The 21,374-nt window shown below is 35.8% G+C and overlaps 1 protein-coding gene and 1 pseudogene across 1 annotated transcript; one reads left to right on the top strand and one right to left on the bottom strand.

Moving 5' to 3' along the window:
- Positions 1 to 347: 347 nt before the first annotated feature.
- Positions 348 to 15,592, bottom strand: LOC149223963 (endochitinase 4-like; annotated as a pseudogene).
- A 1,244-nt stretch (positions 15,593 to 16,836) lies between these two features.
- On the top strand, positions 16,837 to 18,950 carry LOC149223962 (endochitinase 4-like). The gene is made up of 3 exons (XM_089388048.1): positions 16,837 to 16,867; positions 18,252 to 18,366; positions 18,463 to 18,950. Exons 1-3 carry the CDS (start codon positions 16,837 to 16,839, stop codon positions 18,758 to 18,760), a joined length of 444 nt encoding a protein of 147 aa, XP_089244174.1. The 3' UTR covers positions 18,761 to 18,950.
- Positions 18,951 to 21,374: the final 2,424 nt, after the last annotated feature.

Here is a 21,374-nt window from a genome sequence, read left to right as displayed (position 1 = left end):
GGCATTGACCCTGCGATATGAACCGAACTCTGCTCTGCTCCGTTAACACTTGCAATAATAATTATTAGCCTGTACCACTGTTACTGACTACGACAAAATATTATTGTGACTAAGTATTTTGAGTCATGGTTGATGCTTAATGTTGTGGTGGTCAGCAGGAAAAACACTTATGAGATTGCTTACCAATCGATTTCAAATATTATGAGATTACTTGCAAATCGATTTCAAATATTAAAATTAGGAAAAACACTTATGAGATTGCTTACCAATCGATTTCAAATATTAGATTACTTACAAATCGATTTCAAATATCAAAATTTAGCTGATGAGGTTGCTGGTACAAATCGATATCAAATACCAAAATTCCAGAGATCTTGCCCGAATTGAAGTGGTGAATAAGTATTGTTAACATTGAAGGTTGTTTCCTGGGTTTACACCAAACTGCCTGCAATAGTTAGTGTAATGGTTGATGCCGTCGTTAACTTTATCGGTGGCTTTACCTTTGCATTCTAGTCCTCCGTTGATTGCTTGAATGGTTGCCCCGAATCCCTGACCGGATGTAATAGCGGTGTGGCAATTACTGTTCACATTCCAAAACCATAGCGCACTTTTCCACGACGTTAGGCCATCCTGAGCCAGTATTCCAGGGTTATTCAGCAGGTTCACGTCCAGATATTTTCCAGCTCCACCATAATTTGCGTTTCTGCAAAAATTACACAAACGAATGTGCACCAAACATTCAAATTAAACATTAGACTAAAATATAAGTTATCATTTCATGCTTATAAACTTATATACAATGTACATACCCTGTAAGTTGCAATGGGCCACGGCCGTAATATTGTTGTCCGGGTAATATCCCTGTTGCTGGGATCACAGTGGACGCTCTTCTCTATCTCCTCCACGTAGCACAGATCTGCCAATCGGTCAGACGCGATATTTGTCAATGTATACCAACAACCAATTCTAAATTCAAAACATTAATATATAGATTTAGAGGTAAAGTGAAAACCGTTGGAAAGACAGAGGATAGGCACAAATAATAAAGTGAAAACCGTTACAAAGACCGAGGATAGGTACAAGTAACATAAATAATTTACATACAATTACAGATTAGTTAATTACAGATTCGTTGTGGATTTATTTTTTATTACACAAAATTTGATTGATTAAAGTAAAGAGTATTTAGAAAGACCGAGGATTGGTACAAGTAACATAAATAATTTAAATACAATTACAGATTAGTTGTGGATTTTTTTTATTACACAAAATTTCATGGATTAAAATAAAGAGTATTTATATTTTTTTTTGGAAGGAAGAGTATTTATATTTTTTTTGGATTACTTTTTTATTGATAACACAAAAATTTAACTAGCATTTGCACCTTATGTTGCAAAGGAAAAGTCCTAAGGCATAAAGTGGGGAAGAATAGCATAAAATGGAGAAGAATAGAGACATGTATAGAGTGGGGAAGAATAGCATAGAGTGGGGAAGAATAGGGACATGTGAATGGACATTGTTGAAAGCAAGGGTGGATGATAATGAGTTACAATTGCAATAGTTAGTTATGTGTATTCTGAAAATGAATATTTTGTAAATAATAGTAGTTTGTGGAAGAATTTATAAAAAGTATGCCATCAACTACACAATTGATATCTACAGAAATAGAAGGCTAGAAAACAAGAATTTTAATTTATAAGATCCAATTTACATGGTTGGTCAACATGTAGAAACCCATTGTGTCATCTCTCTCTCCAAGTGGGGAATAATAATATGACAATGGAATCACTATTGTGAATATGCATAGACATAATATTGTGGCATGCTTATAGATCGTTGTTGGCTGAATGACTTGCAATTGGCTTTCAAGCTACTGGTTCACCATAAGTTGGATCTACAAAATATTAGTTGGATCTGAAGAACAAATAAAGCTAGGATAAAAGGTTCAAATTTCTGAAATTATTAGTTTCTTCCTTCCCCACCTTTCCATTGTTGTTATTATTATTATAATACTAATAAAATATTATTATTATTACCAGATAGCTCCCTTGATGTCGACAAACAATTAATATTTATTTTATTAGAACAAATCAAGGTACGGATAGAAAGCTAGAATTTCTGAAATTATTAGTTTCTTCCTTCCCCTCTTTTTCACTCTTAGCATTATGACACTTCCTTTCACATCCTACAGTGGATTGAGTTTGCAAGAAAAATCGAGGTGAACCTTATACCTCTGCCTCTTCTATTCATTTTTGTACAAAAGGAGGTATATACATCTTCAGTGCATATTTCTAGCTATTATCAACACCTAATACATGCTTTTGTATACAGGGAATTAAATTTTCATCATGTTTGAACTCAACTATTTGCCTTCCAAGGCTGGCTAAAATGGTTGTTGGGTTGAGGGCCTCCACTTCAAATATTTTTATTGACAATGGCCCTTACAAAGAGTTTATTTTCAAGCATTTTCAAGTGGCTTCTGTGGATGAAGAAAGTGCAGAAGTAGTTCTAATAAGTTGATCAATCTATAAAAGAAATTCCCATCTGAAGCCCTGAGTAGGCTATGAGTGAGACTTTTTGCCTCTTCATAAGAGTTCATTAGATAATGTGTTCTACAAACCCCTCTCACATACTCAACTGCATGACTTCCCTATTCAAGAAGCCAGCTATTCCAATAAGCATGTGAATGAAAATCACCTATACAATTTACCAATTACAACAACAACCAACCAACAAAAAAAAAAAATTTACTCAGCAGACTAAGGCAACAAACTGGTCAAGTAATAATCCTCAAAAGGGCCAATATACTGGGACTCTCCATTCAACTAGGTATTACCACCTATATTTTATCTTGATTTAGGTATATTTCCAGTAACAATTCACCAAACTGTAGTCAGCCTATGTGATGAAACAATATCACCAAAAGTTCAAACTACGCATGTTACTAATAAAATTGTTGCCTAAACCTATAAACAATCTTAATCATCCACTTCTACCTGCCTTCTTAGTATTAGGCTTTTACCAACATGTGTGTGATTAAGTTGTTTCTCATCTTTTATCAACTACCAGGTTTGACAGAAAAGAAGTGCAAATTTCCTGCCTCCACTATTTAACAAATCTGTTAATTTCTGAATCATTCAAAACTTGAACAGGGCCAATATATTGAAATAACACCATGAGAGCCTCAGAATTTATGCCTCCATTTATAAGTTATCTTAACTAAGCCATTTATTTTGGTAATCCAAATAACAAAAAAACCATTCCATTTCTTGCCTTTAAAACAGATATTTTCATCCAACAACTTCTAGTGGCATGCAGACGAAGATTCATTGAATTTTACCATTCACGCCAGTCTTGGTATGCAGAGGCAGATTCATTGAAATCAGATATTTCTTTTAGCAAAATATAGCAGTGTGATGAATATGTTGGCAACGATTAAATGACCCCTGGTCCACTGCAACGAGGAGAACATGATTCAATAACTATTCGAAGGCTCCGCATGTACAAATGTAGTACACTGTTTTCCTCTGCCCAAGCTACATTTATGGTTGTGATCATCACAGTCTTGTTAGGCATTGAAGTTTTTTCTCGACCACTCCCTAAATCAAAGGCAGTTACAGATGAATTCAACTCTGAACTCTGCAATAGATTGGCTCTTAATTGAACCGTAATAGCCATGGAAATTTATTTATAAAAAGTATGCCATCAACCAGACAGTGAATCTGACCTATTCATGCCTCTTTGTTCTCTCAGTTATTGAAGAGAAAAAGTTTCGTTAATGTGATGCCTACTTATTCCTTGTGCTTGTAATAAGGCCAAGAAGCCTATGTCAAATAAAGAACTGCTATATACTATCATGCTCTGTGAATTTGGCCGACCAGTATAGGTCATTGGGGCTGTGATTTCTTGATCTCCGAGCTATAAAAGAAGAAAGGTGGTGGACTTCTCATTCCACAAATTTTTAAGGAAGCGAAGAATCTTTTAAAGGACAGTTCTAAGGCCCTTCATAATTTAAGGAAGTCGAGATTCTGTTTGCATATATTTGCAAGCCTTGAAAAGACAATCAGTGGGCATCCTATGTCATCTATATTAGTAAAATCAAGGAACCCTATTTGTGTATTGAAGAAGACGCCAAGTCCTTATCACTGTTACAAGCGCATATATATAGATATATATACAAGTGTTAAAAGCCTGTTCCATTCAAGCCAACTTGCAAATCAATAAGGAATATATATTCATGTCTTCGAAACCTTCATAAGAGGTGCCCTGAAGCCAATAAAAATAGAGGATGCAGTTATGAGAAGGGATGGTCCCTTTAGACATCAGTCTGAAAATGATTTTTGAAGAATAGTAAAAGCCCTCCATAATGTCATTATCTGGCAGTTGATGTGATTTTGTTGAGAAGGTTTAGTGGCAGCCCTCCATGTGATCCTATTTTTGTCTAGCAGCTGAAGCAAAGGAAGTTCATCCAAGGAAAGTATGCAGCTCCTTTGTGTTGGCACCATTGGATAAGGGTGACAGTACCCTTGGAAGTCTGGAAGATAGAAGAAGTGTGAGGCACTTTGGAGCAGACCCCTGTAGCAGCGTGCATGAACATAAAATCAGAGGTATGGTATCTCTCAAGGTGCCTCATGAAGAACACATTGGAAGAAGGATGTGCATGGCTGATCCTATTTCTTGGCGAGCACAATGAGCAGAGGGCACTGTGAGGACACTGATTTTGGCACCTTGATTAGGTCATTGGGCACTTTGATGTGTTGAGCCAGGATCTTATGAAAAACGGTCTTATGAATATGGATGCCTAGATGCGAAGGACCCCTCCTCATCATGGATTGGGTAATTTAATGCATATTACCCATTTAATGCAGTGATTTAATTTTTTTTAGGGACTTTTGATATGCTATTTGCGGAGGTAATATTTCAATGTTCTTACAATAGGAAAGTCCTCCTTCAGCAGCTAAACCACATGTCATGATAAGAAGTCAATGAAGAGTTTTGTTTTAAGAATTTGTTGATCTGAGTCCAATCTTCTCAGTGGATAAAGCAATCAACGGTATGTTTGAATATCTGATCCCTTTGGCACCTCTGCATCAGAATTTTGAAGCTAGCAGTCCTTCCATCCAGTCACCTGTGCTCACATAAATTCAAGACTTGTAAACAAAGATGTCCAACAAGAAAATTTGTTGAGGATCAAATAAGTGACTCTAGGGATACATATATTTATTTGGATTTGATCAATGAATTAAAGAGAGTCCTATGGAGCAACGAAGAACCAAGTTGTTGGCCTAGTTCTCTGAACCACATTAAGAAGGAGCCAAGTATTCCTATTTTTCTGAGCACAAGAAACAATAAAGGTCTGCTACGCAATGGAGCTATCTCTCTTTTACATTCTGGGCATAAGTACGCTTTTCGATAAGTCTTTTGAAAATAACTTTATTCTCCTAGGAGGCCAAGAAAAGTGCAAGAACACAAGAATATGCCAAAGGTCATTTCATGAAGCCAACCTTGGAGAAAGGATTACTCTGTTCTCGATCTTGTGGCATGGAGGCAGAAATGTTATGGTGGACTGCTTAATATTAAAAAGCGGACACACCTGCACTTCTCAAAATCCAACATGCATGATCGCTGGCCTCATCCCTTTGAGGGTTACTGCCATTAGGGTAGGGCACACTACGGTAATAATGGCCAGATGACTAATGCCCTTAAGATCTTAATTAAACAAATAACTTGCTGAATTTAATTAACCAGAAATTAAATTTCAGGCCATATCATCAATCACACAATAGCTGGAAATTAAATAGTGGAAGCATAAAACAATTTCACACATACAGAGGTAATTTCTCCTTCAAAATCAGATTTTCATTCTTTCAAAAACACTTGCGAAGAAACCTTCACAGTGTGCTAAAATCCAACAACTCTATGGTCAACAAATCACCCTAAACTGAGCAGTACAGTTGGCCCGAGAAGATACGACATGCTGTATGTCTGGATTGTGTTGCTTTATGGATTGCATGACCCTATCTGCATGAACATATGGAACTGTTTTGTAAACTACATGGAACTGCCTAGATCCGTATGAATGTACATATCTGCTCTGCATGGTCTCTCCCTACTGTCGTATATTCTCTCTTTCTCTTCAATTCAGACAGTGAATCCGACCTATTCATGCCTCTTTGTTCTCTGAGTTATTGAAGAGAGAAATTTTTGTTAATGCCGATTGTGTTATCTAAGAAGATGCCTACTTATTCCTTGTGCTTGTAATAAGGCCAAGAAGCCTATGTCACATAAAGCACTGCTATATACTGTCATGCTCTGTGAATTTGGCCGACCAAAATAGGTCATTGGAGCTGTGATTTCTTGATCTCCGGGCTATAAAAGAAGAAAGGTGGTGGACTTGTCATTCCACATATTTGTAAGGAAGCGGAGAATATTTTAAAGGACAGTTCTAAGGCCGTTCATAATTTAAGGAAGTCGAGATTTTGTATGCATATATTTCCAAGCCTTGAAAAGACAATCAGTGGGCATCATATGTCATCTATATTAGTAAAATCAAGGAACCCTATTTTGTGTATTGTAGAAGAGGCCAAGTCCTTATCACTGTTACAAAGAGTTTGGACACAGTACACAAATTCTACATTTCACAGCCATAAAAATAACGCGATTTTACTGTATACCGTATCTGCTTGTTATTCCATTCGTAATTAAAGATTTATTTTTTCATTTAGACTCTAGAGTAACCACTTAATCTTCATTTTCTCTTCTAATCAAGTAATAGATCTAGGAATCTAACTCTTGAAGTTGGTTGTTTCTGACGGATCTTCCACACAGAGGCGGGTGTTGCAGTCCTCTGAATCTCTTGCTGAACAATTTGTTGTGTTAGAAGATCCCTCAGTGTCTCACAGAAATACATTAGAAGAAGCAATATCATGTGATCAAGAACTTGGGAAAGCAGCTTTCTCTTCCTCTTCATATTCTCTTCTAGCGTTTGGTATATATCAAGGAAATAGTTGTATGATTCCAGCATGATAAATAGTTGACTACATTTAAGAGGAGTTTCATAAAAAAGAGGAGAGAGCCGCGATTCCAGCATGATAAATAGTTGACTACATTTAAGGAGAGTTTCATAAAAAAGAGGAGAGAGCCGCGGAGAAACAAATTTGTTTTTGCATTTGATCGCCAGTTTGAAATAAAAGTATTGTCTAAAAGTGATTTGCCACCTTTTGATAAAAGACCACAATCAAGATAAAGCACTCGTGGGTTCCAAATTGGCTAAAATAACACCTGTGCTGAATGGCCATTTAAGGCTTGGTCTGGTAGTGTTTCATTTGTACCATACTTCATTACCTACACAACAATACAAATATTATTCTGAATATTCTTTAAGCAATGCTTTCACCAAGTGATCTGTTAGAACTATTAGATGGTTTGTCAAACTATTTCTCAGAATTCTTTTTAAAATGCATCAAATATTTCATCAGTGAAAAATAAAAAGCACATCATGCAATCCACATCATCAGGCCAAAGCTTGAATGTGAAAGCTTATGCACGAGACAACAAATCCTCTTCGGCACCAGCTCCAAGTGAATATAACTGTTTTTTTATTTAATGAACCTCTGTATCTAATTTCGCATGGTAATTGTGCCCAAATAACCTTTAATCTGGAAGTAAGAGATCACTTTATGGCCATCTTAGTCACTATTTCTGTCACAAATTTGTATAGGATAGATCCGGAGCAAATATTTCATTTGAAAGCTTTACAACCCTTCAAAATCCATTTCATAGATCATACAAAAGTAAAACAAAGTTATACAACTGTAGGTACGATCAGCTATTTGATTAATCACAACCAACAACAACTCCATAATCCATTGGAAAGTCAACTACAATCAGAGAGAAGATTGTATTTATATGTGGAGCAGAGCTTATCCATGCACAAAAATATTTAATTTTATCATAGGAAGGAATCTATTTTGAACCAATAGCGTGTGTACTTTTTTGGGGCTTCATAATATTTGGTGTTCCAATCCTAAAAACTTCATAATTGAAAGTGGCATTATATTATTTGTAGACAACTATGGACCATGCAATTATGTAAGATAAAAATCATGATTTTTGAGAGAGATAAAAAGGAGTATCTTTCTTCTTACTCTAGGTGGAGGTACTTGGGTCTTTGTTAACTACTGATAAAAGTTGTTTCTATTCTTGAGCTTGATGGATTTGTATTCTCCTAGGCTTTCAAAAAGTTCTCCTTTTGTTGAGGTATTTTAATCACTCTAACAAAAGAATGAGTAATTTGTAGCTCTATCAATTCATTCATTATGTTATAAGTCATCTTCATCATTGCATTAGCTTGTTCCTTGTATGCTATTCATTAGCTTGATGAAGGGTTGAATGAGGAGTATTATTGAATGCTTTTCCTTTACCTACTTGATTTCTAGGCTTGAACCTACTTAGTTGAGCTCTTGTTTGAATGAAATTCTCTTGATCTTTTTCATAATTTTCATGTTCATCATAGTTTTACGGAGTAAAAGTTTGTATGCTCTCTTCACGTTGCATGCATTCTAGGACATTTGATTCTTGAATTCTTTCATTGGTTGAAGGATCTAAGTACTCATGAAGTTCTTCAAAAGTGCCATTTTCTTTCAAAATGACTACATTTGGATTTGGCGCACAAAATTCTCTTGGTCCATGTCCTTTGGGCTTCTAATTTTAATCAATTTGTTCTCTAGAATTCAACATCACCTTTTTTCCTATTTGTCATGAGATAAGCTTATCATTTCTCTTGATAAGCTTATCTTGATGAATTCCAGTTAATTTGCAGTTTCGCCATTGCAGTCAAAACCTACTAAACATGGCCATTGAATTTCAGCCCTTGACCATTACAGACGAACCATCCAGATTTTTTCAAAAATCAATGAAAACCATGGCACGGTAGAAAATCCAGAAATTCAAATTGTAAATGTGTTTTATATATTAATATGAATATGAAAATCTTGGAGCCCTAAATCAAACCCAGATACATGAACCATACACTCAAAGTGGAAAATATCTTAAAAACAGGCAAGGGCATCATATATATTCCAATAATTGAAAATTAAAATACATTACAGAGAGAAATTTTTATTTGTTTTAAGTTAAGGGGCATTAAGCCCATGAAACTTAAAAATGCATCTACAAGTAGCCTGCGCACTGCCTCTTAAGTGGCTTCTCCAAGACAGTAGAGATATACATTTCTTTGAGCTCGGGCCCTCTATCCAACTTAGGGGCAACAGACCATTTCAGCTTCTTATACCCTGGATGCTCAATCATGGGCACATAGATCTTCAGCTGATCCTTTGTGCAGAAAAAATGATCTAGCCAGAACAGGCCTCCAGGCCTCAGAATCCTGTAGATATCATAGAGTACAAATTCCAGTAGCTGTGAGGGAATCCAATTGCTCAAGACATGCATAGAATGAACAATGTCCAAAGTATTTTCAAAGAATGGCAGCCTCTGTGTTATAGTGATATACATGGGAATAACCCCTCTGGAGACAATGAAACTGTTGAAGGGCCCGTTCAAGTTCATGGAAGTCGTACCTGTATGATACAGAAGAAAAGATACTGGTATAGAAATATCAAAAGCACCTGCACTTCAACTTTGCCTCAAGTAGGACACAAAAAATAAGCAAAACCTGATGCTTACTTCAATCTCTAGGGTACCAGGTTCATTGTCGGGACAACTGGTCTTCAAAGAGGTTATATCTGACCAATGAATCTCCATCTTGCTCTTCAGACCACCCTCCAAGACTTCCCAAACAAGTCTACGCTTTGCATCATAGCATTTTACCACCAAGTCTCCTTCATATCTTGAAATATGCTGGCATCATCAGCATCTTTATGTCAATGCAATCTTGCTAAATGTGCATTACTTACTACCATATCATGAGTTTCCATCAGTGGCTATCAAAAGGCTTGTTCAGGTGAACAAAAAATATTTAATATGTTCTAACAAGATTGAAGAATTTAATATGCAAACTTAGCTGTATTAATTTCTTATGCATATTACCTCCCAAGAACCAATTCTCAAAACCAAGGCTGGGAAGTTTGAGGCCTTGTACTTGTCAGCAATAGTCGGTCCTGGTGCACACTTTGATTCATTCTTTCTCCCCACCTCCAGGCTGGAATTATTTATAGCTAAGGGAGCTGCTGAGTCCCCTTTAGAAAGATTCATTTGAATAAGTTCTATGAATGAAGGTGTTTTCTTCAGCGTTAAACCCAATGGACTAGCCTCCTCGAATGGATGCAACAAAAATCCTGGAGAGAATGCCGTGCTTGTTATAGGGCTCCCCTGCTAATCCACCAAAACATGAAATAGAAGCATCATTGCCAAAGAGAATAGAAGGTAGATACAAAAACAAACTAAGGAAATCCACACCATGAAATGCCTCAGCCAAGTTTTGTAGAAGCACACAACTTTCTTAAATTCCTCAACAATGTCAAAAGACATATTTTCAATTCTTGATACCCTACAAAAAAAATCAAGATTCTCAAGACATTCAAAATTTATTAATGACCAGCCAGGTAAAAACAAAAATCTATTTGAGGTTGTAAACAAATTCAGAGTGCCACTAATACGGCAAACATCGTATTATTGACGATTTAAACAAATTTTGGGCAAAAACGTATTTTGAGCAAATGATGTTTTATTTAATTTTGCCCAACAGAATTTCAGGGCTCAAACATAGCTTCATACTTGTAAGTCACCAACATTCTTGAAGTACTCTGGGAGGTTTCAAACAATTGCTTATCCATTTACACTTTCATTCATAACAGTCTTGGTGACCCAGGGTACTCTTCAAATCACTTTTCTCAAAACATTTCAACATAGCCGTTGGAAAAAGGGAGGTGAATAGAATAGTTAAAAACTTAAAGACTCTTTTACTCCACCTCTACAGGTCCTAAGGAGAGATGTTTATTTGGTTTTGCACTAGCAAAGCTCAAGGCTCAATCTTAACTTTATGCTTATGTTCCACTCACGTTATAGATGAGGCTTAGCAGTTCTGCATAAATTTTCAAACATCATAGCCATTGGAAAAAGGGAGGTAAATTGAATGGTTAAAAACTTAAAAATACTTAACTCCATCTCTGCATGTCCTAATGAGAGATGTTTATTTGGTTTTGCTTTCTAGATGTGGCTTAGCAGCTCTGCACCAGCTTCTTAGAAATTTTCAAACATTTCATTTCACTCATTGCAATCATGGTGAACCAGGTCCCTCTCCAAATCACTCTCCCCAACTCCATATGTATTCTCACAGACTGATGATATGGATACCTTTAGGCTCCTTTCAGCCTAGAGACCAACCGTGATCCATTTATTTCAAAAATAAAGACTCACCCAAAGCAAACTACACTCCATAAAAATGAAAAGAACAATGAATATGTCCTGTAACAACCATAGGATTAAAGTCTATTTGTTGGTTTTATAACTCATACTACAACATATAATCAAACTCAACATAATCAATGATGGGTATGTTCATGCAGGCCAGATTCGTAATAAAAAAAAAGAAGCTAAAACTCAAATAAAGGACTTGAAAAATAAAAATATAAACAATGAGAATTATTCACTGGGAAAATTACCAGATGATACTTGGTGCGCTTGTGTCTCAGATGGCGTTCTTCACCAGCAGTTTCATCCGCATCTATTTTTGTAGTTCCATCGTGATATTTAGTCATAAGATCGCTAGCCATGATTGCTAAAAACTCTCTCCTAAAACCCGGCTCCATTTTCACCACGGTTAAATCCAAGCCCAAAAACAAGGTTCAGTTCTTATTATTGTTATCATAAAAGCTGCCCTAAATTGCTCCCTGCACCATGATGCCGCTTCACCCGAACTAAAATATATATATAATCAAGCTGAATATAAATAAAAGACAAGCTCCCAAGCTCGATTTTCCCTATTCTGCCATTATGTTAATTAGCACATTCAATCAAAATCATCAAATTGGCAGCAACCTGCAAATCCACTTATTCTTCTCTCAATAACCTCCTTTCTATAGATTTCAAAGCTCGATTATAACTAAAACCCAAAGCTCTATTATGTCTGAAATCCAAAGCTCGATTATGGCTGAGACCCAATTCACCTAGTACAGAGCAGATAAGAGAAATTTGATCGAAGCCTCGAAAAAAAGGAGGAGGGAATGCCAATGGCTGAGTGGGTTTCTAATCAATTTGTCTGCGTTCGAATCGGAGGAAATTTTTTGACAACAAAATGGAAAGGCCCACCGATAGTTCCTGAATGGGTGATCGAAACATGCAATCTCGATGATGCCCAGTGGCAATCTCGATGATACCCAGTGGCAAATCTGCTCAACCCACCTGTACATACTTTTGATTTTTCCCTTCTTCGCCCCCTTATATTTTCTTTTCTACGGTTTTCTTGTCGCTATTATAGGCATATACGTTCATGTTTGCTGACCCGACGGCCCCGTCATATCATGGGACCGCCTGGCAGCATGCTGTGAGGGAATCCAATTGCTCAAGACATGCATAGAATCAACAATGTCCAAAGTATTTTCAAAGAATGACAGCCTCTGTGTTATAGTGATATACATGGGAATAACCCCTCTGGAGGAAATGAAAATGTTGAAGGGCCCGTTCAAGTTCATGGAAGTCGTAATAATTGTTACATTCCACTCCCCTCATTCTCACGGTGAAAGTTACTGTTCCTCCTCCGATGTCCGACCCAATTCGAATTGTCTTCTTCTTCAAATTCAAGACCTCGTCGACAGAGTAATCCATGGAGCCACCGCCATTGGGGTGGTACAGACTACAGGAAGAACGCAATCCTAGTGGACTGCTTAATATCCAATACGCATCATCACCCAGCCTCGCCCCTTTGAGACTCTTGCCTTCAGATAGAACACACTACAGCAAGAATGTAACCCTGGGGGACTGCCTAGGATTCAGTATCCACCATCAACCAGCCTCATACCTTCGAGATTTAGTAGACACGCCTGAACTTCTCAAAATACATTATACCCCGTCTCCCAGCCTCGTGCCTTTGAGATTTCCTGCCATTTGGGTAGGGTCCATTACAGTAAGAATGTAATATGGGTGGACTGCATGGTATCCAATACGCATCGTTACCCCAATCTCATCCCCTTTGAGATTCCTGCCATGAGGATAGGGCATACTGCAGTAAGAATGGAATCCTCGTGGACAGTTTATTTTTAGAAAGTAGACACACCCACTACTCAAAATGAATATGCACCATTTCCCATCCTCATTCCTTTGAGACTTCCTGTCGTTAGGGATCAGGACAGGGCACACTACATTATGAACTGAATACTGATGGAATGCTTAGTGTCTGACATGCACCATCGCACAGTGTCATCCTTTTGAAACTCCTACCATAAGTTTAGGGCAAACTACAATAAGAAAGGAATTCAAGAGGACTGCCTAGTATCTAATATGCACCATCACACATCCTCTGCCCTTTGAGACTCCTGCCATTTGGGTAGGTCCCAGTGGACACAACAGTGAAAAATGAAATTCTGGTGGACTGCTTAATATTAAAAAGCGGACACACCTGCACTTCTCAAAATCCAACATGCATGATCGCTGGCCTCATCCCTGTGAGGGTTACTGCCATTAGGGTAGGGCACACTACACTAAGAATGGCCGGATGACTAATGCCGTTATGATCTTAATTAAAAAAATAACTTGCTGAATTTAATTAACCAGAAATTAAATTTCATGCCATATCATCAATCACACAATAGCTGGAAATTAAATAGTAGAAGCATAAAACAGTTTCACATACAGAGGTAATTTCTCCTTCAAAATCAGATTTTCATTCTTTCAAAAACACTTACGAAGAAACCTTCACAGTGTGCTAAAATCTAGTAGCTCTATGGTCAACAAATCACCCTAAACTGAGTAGCACAGTTGGCCCGAGAAGATACGGCATGCTCTATGTCTGGACTGTGTTGCTTTATGGATTGCACGACCCTATCTGCATGAACATATGGAACTGTTTTGTAAACTACATGGAACTACCTAGATCCGTATGAATGTACATATCTGCTCTGCATGGTCTCCTCGACAGAGTAATCCATGGAGCCACCGCCATTTACCTACCTGGTTTTCTCCCGGCCTTGAAGATTGAAGCAGTCTTTGCAGTCATCGAAGCACTTCTGGTATTTTCTCTAAATGAGGCAGGAGTAATTCTTGCAAGAATATGCAGTCAAGAGGACACTGGAATCAGGGGTTTTTCCCATGCACGGCGCACAGATGTCAAGTGGAAAGTGGAACGTTTTTAATTATTTTTTAATGTTTTAAAACATTTTTTATTAAATCAGACGGCTGATTTTTGTTCAATCGTCTAACAAAAGATCTAATGGCTACGATTAGGACAGAAAGACATTTGGGGGAGTTCATTTCAGAGGGAAACATTACAGCAGATCAAATTCTATTAATCACACAAAAATTTGATTAATTACAATAAATCAAATTTTTAGATATTTATATTTTTTTTACAAAATTTTTATTTATTATAATAAACCAAGTTTTAAGTATTTATATTTTTTGGATTAACTACTCCCCCAAACTAATTCAATATATACACACACTTTTCGCAAACTATAACTTTACTCAAACTCAACTGACTCTCCCAAATTTAACAAATACTCGAATAATTACAATTTCTTAAAAAACAATATTATACACCTACTGGTAGTCTCGTGAGCAACGTTGGCGAAGAAAGCAGCAATTACTCTTTTGTTGTCATCGGAAGGCCCAGTTGTACCAAATCTAGGAATGAACTGGCCGCATTAATGAAGTCACTGTATTTGTAGAAGGTCTTTCCTGCGCAGCTACCAGAAGTTTCAGATAAAATTCTGCTAAAAAAGGCTTGGGTGGCAATATCCCCAACCGCAGCACGGCAGATCGAAAGAGCAGAAAGGGCAAGAGCAAGCCATAGAATAATAGATGCTTTGCCATCTTCGCGAGTATTGTCTATCAATACTATTGTTATCGCTGGCACATGCACACAAAGAGAAGTGCGGTGCTCGGCTGAATAGCAAGAAGCAGCTACTAGTTATATAGGCATTCAGATTTTTAATATTTGAGATTAACGAAGATTAAGATGACGGCCTTTTGCCAACCTCTTGTCACAATTTCTATATGATTTGTTGACCCGACTTTAAACTGCCTTCACTAAATTGTTGTTTTATTCACCTCTCTAACACGTGACATATACAACATCAACGCGTGACATTTACAACATCAAAGTGAACGTGTTAGGGATTTTACAACTCGCGAGCCTGAGAAACATGGAACACATTGAACCATTGTGCCCAGTATTTATTTGCACTCTCCGAGGAGCTCTCCATGGATGGGTAAATTGGTCGTCATTTAATGATATTAAAAAATTTTAAAATTGTAATTTTTTTTTGAAATTAGAAAAATAAATGGAGAAGGTGTGAAATCCTAGTAAATCTGTTTTGAAATTCCAACCCATCTCAACTAAATAAATCTGTTTTGAAATTCCAACCCATCTCATACCTTGAGCCTCAACATGACCTACTGCCTCACCAACACGAGACATGTATCAATATCAATGTTAACGTGTTAGGCGTCTTCTACCGTCCATCACTCGTGTGTGACATTGAACACTGAACCATTTCCTTGTTAATCATGTGCTATGTCACAGGAACACTACTGAAATTGACAGATACAGTGTTATAGTAACTGCCACTGGCCCTCTAGCGTAGGCTCAAGGGCAAAGGTGCCCTCTAGCGTGGGTTGAAGGGCAAACGATATGCACCTTTTTCTATGTCCACTTTCCGTTGATTGGACATTTACCAATCATGCCTTATCAATGATTCTGATTATCTATTTTTCGTGAGTCTCGCCGAACCGACGCAATCTCCCTTTACACAAAGTTGAAGATACATAGTAAGGGATTAAATTTGATGGGCGGGCTGCAGATTTATTTCAATTTCAAATTCAACATTTTTGAATTGATTCATTCTCCGGCTTTTCAATTGTCTCCAACACTTTCTTAATTCTACCTTTTGCTTGAATCTTCTTTATTTTTTGTTCTTTGCTAAAACCTTAGGAGCTGACATTGACATAAATTCCCCTTTGTGGCCACAGTGCACCCATCTCTCTGTTTTTCATTTCTTTTAGGGAAGTTTGAAATGGATCTCTTACATCATGATTAACATATACTGCATACTAATTAAAGAGTTATAGAGATCATTCATTTCTGTAGAGTTATAGAGATCATTCATTTCTGTATTTTCTATGAATATTTACTTTTATTTTCATGTCACGGAAAGAGTCACAAATTAGACCCCTCTACATGTATGTTGTCCATAGAATTCTTTGTCGTGTTATATTTGTGTGAAATGAAGAGGCCTCATACTATTTAGAAATATCATTCTCATCGGCCACATAATAGCGAGACTTGGGATTAGAGAAGCTCATGAGTTAACCAAAATTTTGTTGGAATTTTAAGAATAAATTAGGTTTCTATTGAAATTAATCCTATTTTCCTTTTTTCCTTTCATCTAGCCAATGTAGAAATGTATTCCTAATAAAGATTGTAGGCTTTTGTAATCAACAACCAAATAGAGTGTAGAGATTGTAGGCTTTTGTAATCAACAACCAAATAGAGTGTTCGTAGAGGGTACGGTATGCTCCTAGTGGTTTTCATCTCAGCAATTATTTCTGAAAGTGATTTAAGAAACCTTCTCTGAAAGTTGCATTGCAAAGAGAAAATTGTGCATAAACAAGTTGCATGCCTTCATAACTTGTCTTTGATAATAATACTTCCAACGGTTGGTAATGTCTTTGATAATAATACTTCCAACGGTTGGTAATGTAACACAGGTGGCTGTCACGTTCATTAATCAATGAAATGTAAAGTCTAGTAACTTATATTCAATGCACAATATGAATGTCCAAATGGCAATCAAAATATAAAAAACTAACAAAACTAATTCCATTAGAATGAGCTATTACTTATCAAAAGAATTTTTTTAAACAATAAAAAAATTCACAATTTTACTTGAAATTAAAATTATATTTAGTATATGAGCTATCTAAGAGTTTTCAATTCTCTTAAAAATCAACCCGAACTCATTGTAAAAAAGGTAATTGTCAAAAAAATCTACACTATTAATTTTGTAAAGGATTAAAAGTTTGAAAAATCACATCAGTAAGAAATCTCAGGAATTCCTTAGAGAGCTTTGTAGAGAAAATCCTGTAGAGAGAAAGAAAACTGTATATATATTTCAGGGCCACATTAACTTTACATTACAGGTAAAAGTATGACAGCAGTTCAGATATTTGGAAATTAACTTTGCAAGTTGACCTTTGTGAGACTATATATACAGCTGTGCATAATGGAAGATTTGAAAGTTACAAACAAAGTTGGAAATAAAATAAAATTACTGTATCAGCCAAAAAAACAATTTATTTAATAAATAATAGAGAAATTTAAACCGTGAATCTTATAATCTTACATAATAACTATTATAATAATTTAGGAAACTGAAGATCATGAAAATTTAAACCTGAAATATAATTTTACATAATAGATATTAAAAATTAGTTATTTATTTGTGTTAACAAATATATTGACCGGCTAGCTGGTTAACAGATCTGTGCTAATAATGTTACACAGTAGATACTAAAAATTAGTTATTTATTTAGTAAATAAGCCCATGGGAGGAAGAGAGGCCTTTGGTTGATCATCAGGAAAAACTGCAAGAACGATGAGTTTTAGAAAGGGCAACTGTCAAAAACGAGGGATAATATCAATTTCTTAAGAGATTAAAACTTTGAAAAATCGAAAAATCACATCTGTGATAAATTTTAGGAATTAGTTGAGAGTTCTGTGGAGAAAATCATATAAAGAGCAAGAGAACAGTATATGTGTTTCACAGCCACAGTCACCTTACAAGTGAAAGTAATAGAGTTAAGAGATTTGGAAATTAACTTTGTGAGACTATATATGGAGTTGTTCATCATGGAAGATTTGAAAGATTGCGAACGAGCATATTTTATATATATATATATAGATATAAAATGTTTTTTCAAATATTTAATAATTAATAAGATAATTATAACCTTGAATTTTATAATTTCACATAATAAATATTATAATAATTTGACACTAATAACCGATCTGTAAAAGTATTAAAAATTACTTGTTTATTTATGCTTACAAATATATTGACTGTCTGGCTGGTTAACAGATCTGTGCTACGTTGAGGAGATAAATAAAAGCGATTATTGTGACTCCACCTATACGCAATATCCATGTGCGACCGGGAAGCAATATTATGGTCGTGGCCCCCTGCAACTCTCATGGTATGTATCTTTGTGTATATGCCTATGTATTTGGTAGGCAAGCAATTATAGATATGTGAATTGAATGTTCGGTGACTGACCGTTTGCTTGCTGCAGGAATTATAATTATGGTGCAGCTGGTGATTATCTGGGCCAAGATCTGCTGAATAACCCTGATACTGTGGCTCAGGATGACGTGACCTCGTGGAAGACTGCGCTCTGGTTTTGGAATGTGAACAGCAACTGCCACACCGCTATTACATCCGGTCAGGGATTTGGGGCGACCATTCAAGCAATCAACGGAGCCGTAGAATGCAACGGTGGAAACACCGACGAAGTTAATGACCGCATCAGTCACTATACCAACTACTGCAATCAATTTGGTGTGGACCCTGGAAGCAACCTTAGCTGTTAAGAATAATTAGCCAGCGCCTCTTCATCCCCATCACTCTAGTTCAAAATAACCAATTAAGTGAAATAGTCAATAAAGTGATTGAGGCTACTTACCGTTGCTATTATTACAAGAGCGGAGCATAGATTGTCTCAGGTTGCAGACAAAATTCTGCCACCCATAAATAAAAGATCATATTTTATTTAGAGGTTAATTTTATTTAAAATATGAAATCAAATTTAACAATTTCAATTTTTTTAAAGTAAGAATATGATTTAAATAATAAAAATTGGCATTTTCGGATGAGGTTAAATTTTGTTTGGATGGTAATATTTATACATGTATTTTTATTTTACAAAATCTTGATTTAGAAGTTTTCTAATTCAAAAGTAGAAATATATTCATGATTGGCAAAAATCAAAACTCTTTAAGACAACTAAAATTCCATAATTTGATGACTATAATCTAGATTTCCAAAAAATTCAACCCTATTAGAAAAATCTAGCTAAATTGTCACCCACTTAATCTACTTCATCATAAATATGTTATTATTATTGGTTTCGATATTCAAAATATTGATTTGCAATGTTTAGTCAACTTCCAATAGTCCAAATATCAATTTCTAATACGTAAGATGTTAATTTTCTATATCTGATATATCATTTTCCAAATTTTTTTTGGTAAACATCAAATAAGTTTATATCTATATTGACATAGAAATTTAAATACAACAAGATCACACGTTGGAAAATCGAATCCATTCAAGACGAGGATTAGACAACCTGCCTTGATATCAATTATAATAGGGTATCGAAGGTCCTTCTAGCATAAAAATGTAGTGTGGAGTTTGATAAGGCTTCAAAACCCAAAAAATTATTTAAATGTGTATGGGAAGATGAAACCCAAATTGTACAATTCAATTCTTTTGTAACGTTTAGATAGATATTCAATTGAATTAATTATAATGTTGTATCTGCATAGTAACCAACTCACAAGTTATTTTTCCCAATACCAGTGATTGAACTAAGATATAAAATAGAGTATACAATGCTATTTGATGTTGTAAATGCTACAAAAACTCAACCCATATTGAAACACCATTCTGAGTAAATAGAAGAACGTGGCTTTATTAAATTGCAATTTGAATGGGCTTTCAGGAAGTGAGTAGTTGCACTAGCAAATAGAATGCCACCCTCAACACACAAGATGCAGGTCTCAGTCCCGTCCAACAATGGTCATACAATCTCTTCAATCCTAGAATGACTTCCAACAAGTCACAAAAACCAATACAAAAACCAATACAATTGATATACACAGAGGGAGCTAACAATAAGCATGACATATCCCTCAACACGCAATAAACATGACAATAAACACGCTCAGTCCCTCAACAAATATGATTGCCCTCACATTCAGAATACGACCCTCTTTGATATATATTCCACGTAGCGGATGCAACAGTAACCCTCTTTGCAACAAATCTTGGAAGTAAGGATTTCACGGGCGAGGGTACATTACACAAATGGTTTCTAATGCCATGTTTTTTCCATTTTATACCTTTCAGCTGAGAGTTTTATATTGAATCTAACTCTTGGTTGAGAGTTTTAAATGGAATGTAACTGTCATCCGAGAAGTTTCAAATAAAATCTAAATTCTCGATCAAAAGGAAATTTTTTTAAAGTTTGATAGAATATATTATAATATATGATTCTCAGGTCTAGAAATTTAGTTTGAATTTAAATTTTTGGCTGAGAGTTTGTGTCCAAGTTTTTTTTTTTCAGAATTCTTAGCCAAAAACTTCTCTAACTCTCGGTTGAGAGTGTGCAAACCTAAGATTAACCTTGCTAAATTATTGGCTAAAAGAGTTTCAAATGCTTAGCCAAGAAACAATCAAAATCTCGGCCAATAAAATATTGTTGACTTTTTCTCTTGGTCGAGAGTTTGCTGAACATAGCCAAAATTCTTTCACATACCAAAAAGTGTTTCCCTTTTTCATATTTTCACCCATACGTGAAAAAGTGTTTCCCTTTTTCATATTTTCACCCATACGTGAAAAAGTGTTTCCCTTTTTCATATTTTCACCCATACGTGAAAATGCCACTCTAGAGCTAACGTCCAAAATTTGTGTTTAGTATTGAATCTGTATTATTGTGATTGTATTATATTTGTTTTTTTTGTTGAAAAATATGGTTGTTGCAATGGATGGGTAATTGTAGGATATGGTTAGTGTGGGATTACAAGAGATAGAAGAAGGATGTATAAGTGTAAACTTGTATTTGCATCCGTTTGAGTACAATTTATGAGAAGTTTTTCCCGAATTAGTTGGCACATGATGGAAAAATCAATATTGTTGGTTGTTTTGATTCTTGGGGTTTTTTTGTCTTTGGAGAGTTTAAGCATGCCATTTTTGAAAGATCGGAGAAGAATATCATCTCCTCAAAGAGGAAAGCAACATTCTCCATGACATGCACCAACGTATTCTCCTAAATCACAAAGTCCAGATCATGCTTCATATTTAAGTCTCAGTATGGTGATTGGTCATTCAATGGTTCCATCGATTCATCATTCATTCGCTTCTTTCATAAGAACATTTACAAAGACAAGCCCAAGACCATCTTTTCTCAAAGAAAATAACCCT

The sequence above is a fragment of the Pinus tabuliformis genome, chromosome Q (genome assembly GCF_031772625.1).
Source record: "Pinus tabuliformis cultivar Carrire ecotype Pingquan chromosome Q, CPIR1, whole genome shotgun sequence".
Lineage (NCBI taxonomy): Eukaryota > Viridiplantae > Streptophyta > Pinopsida > Pinales > Pinaceae > Pinus > Pinus tabuliformis.
The sequence above is the reverse complement of the archived record's forward strand: the minus strand, read 5'-3'. Positions and strand labels throughout refer to the sequence as shown.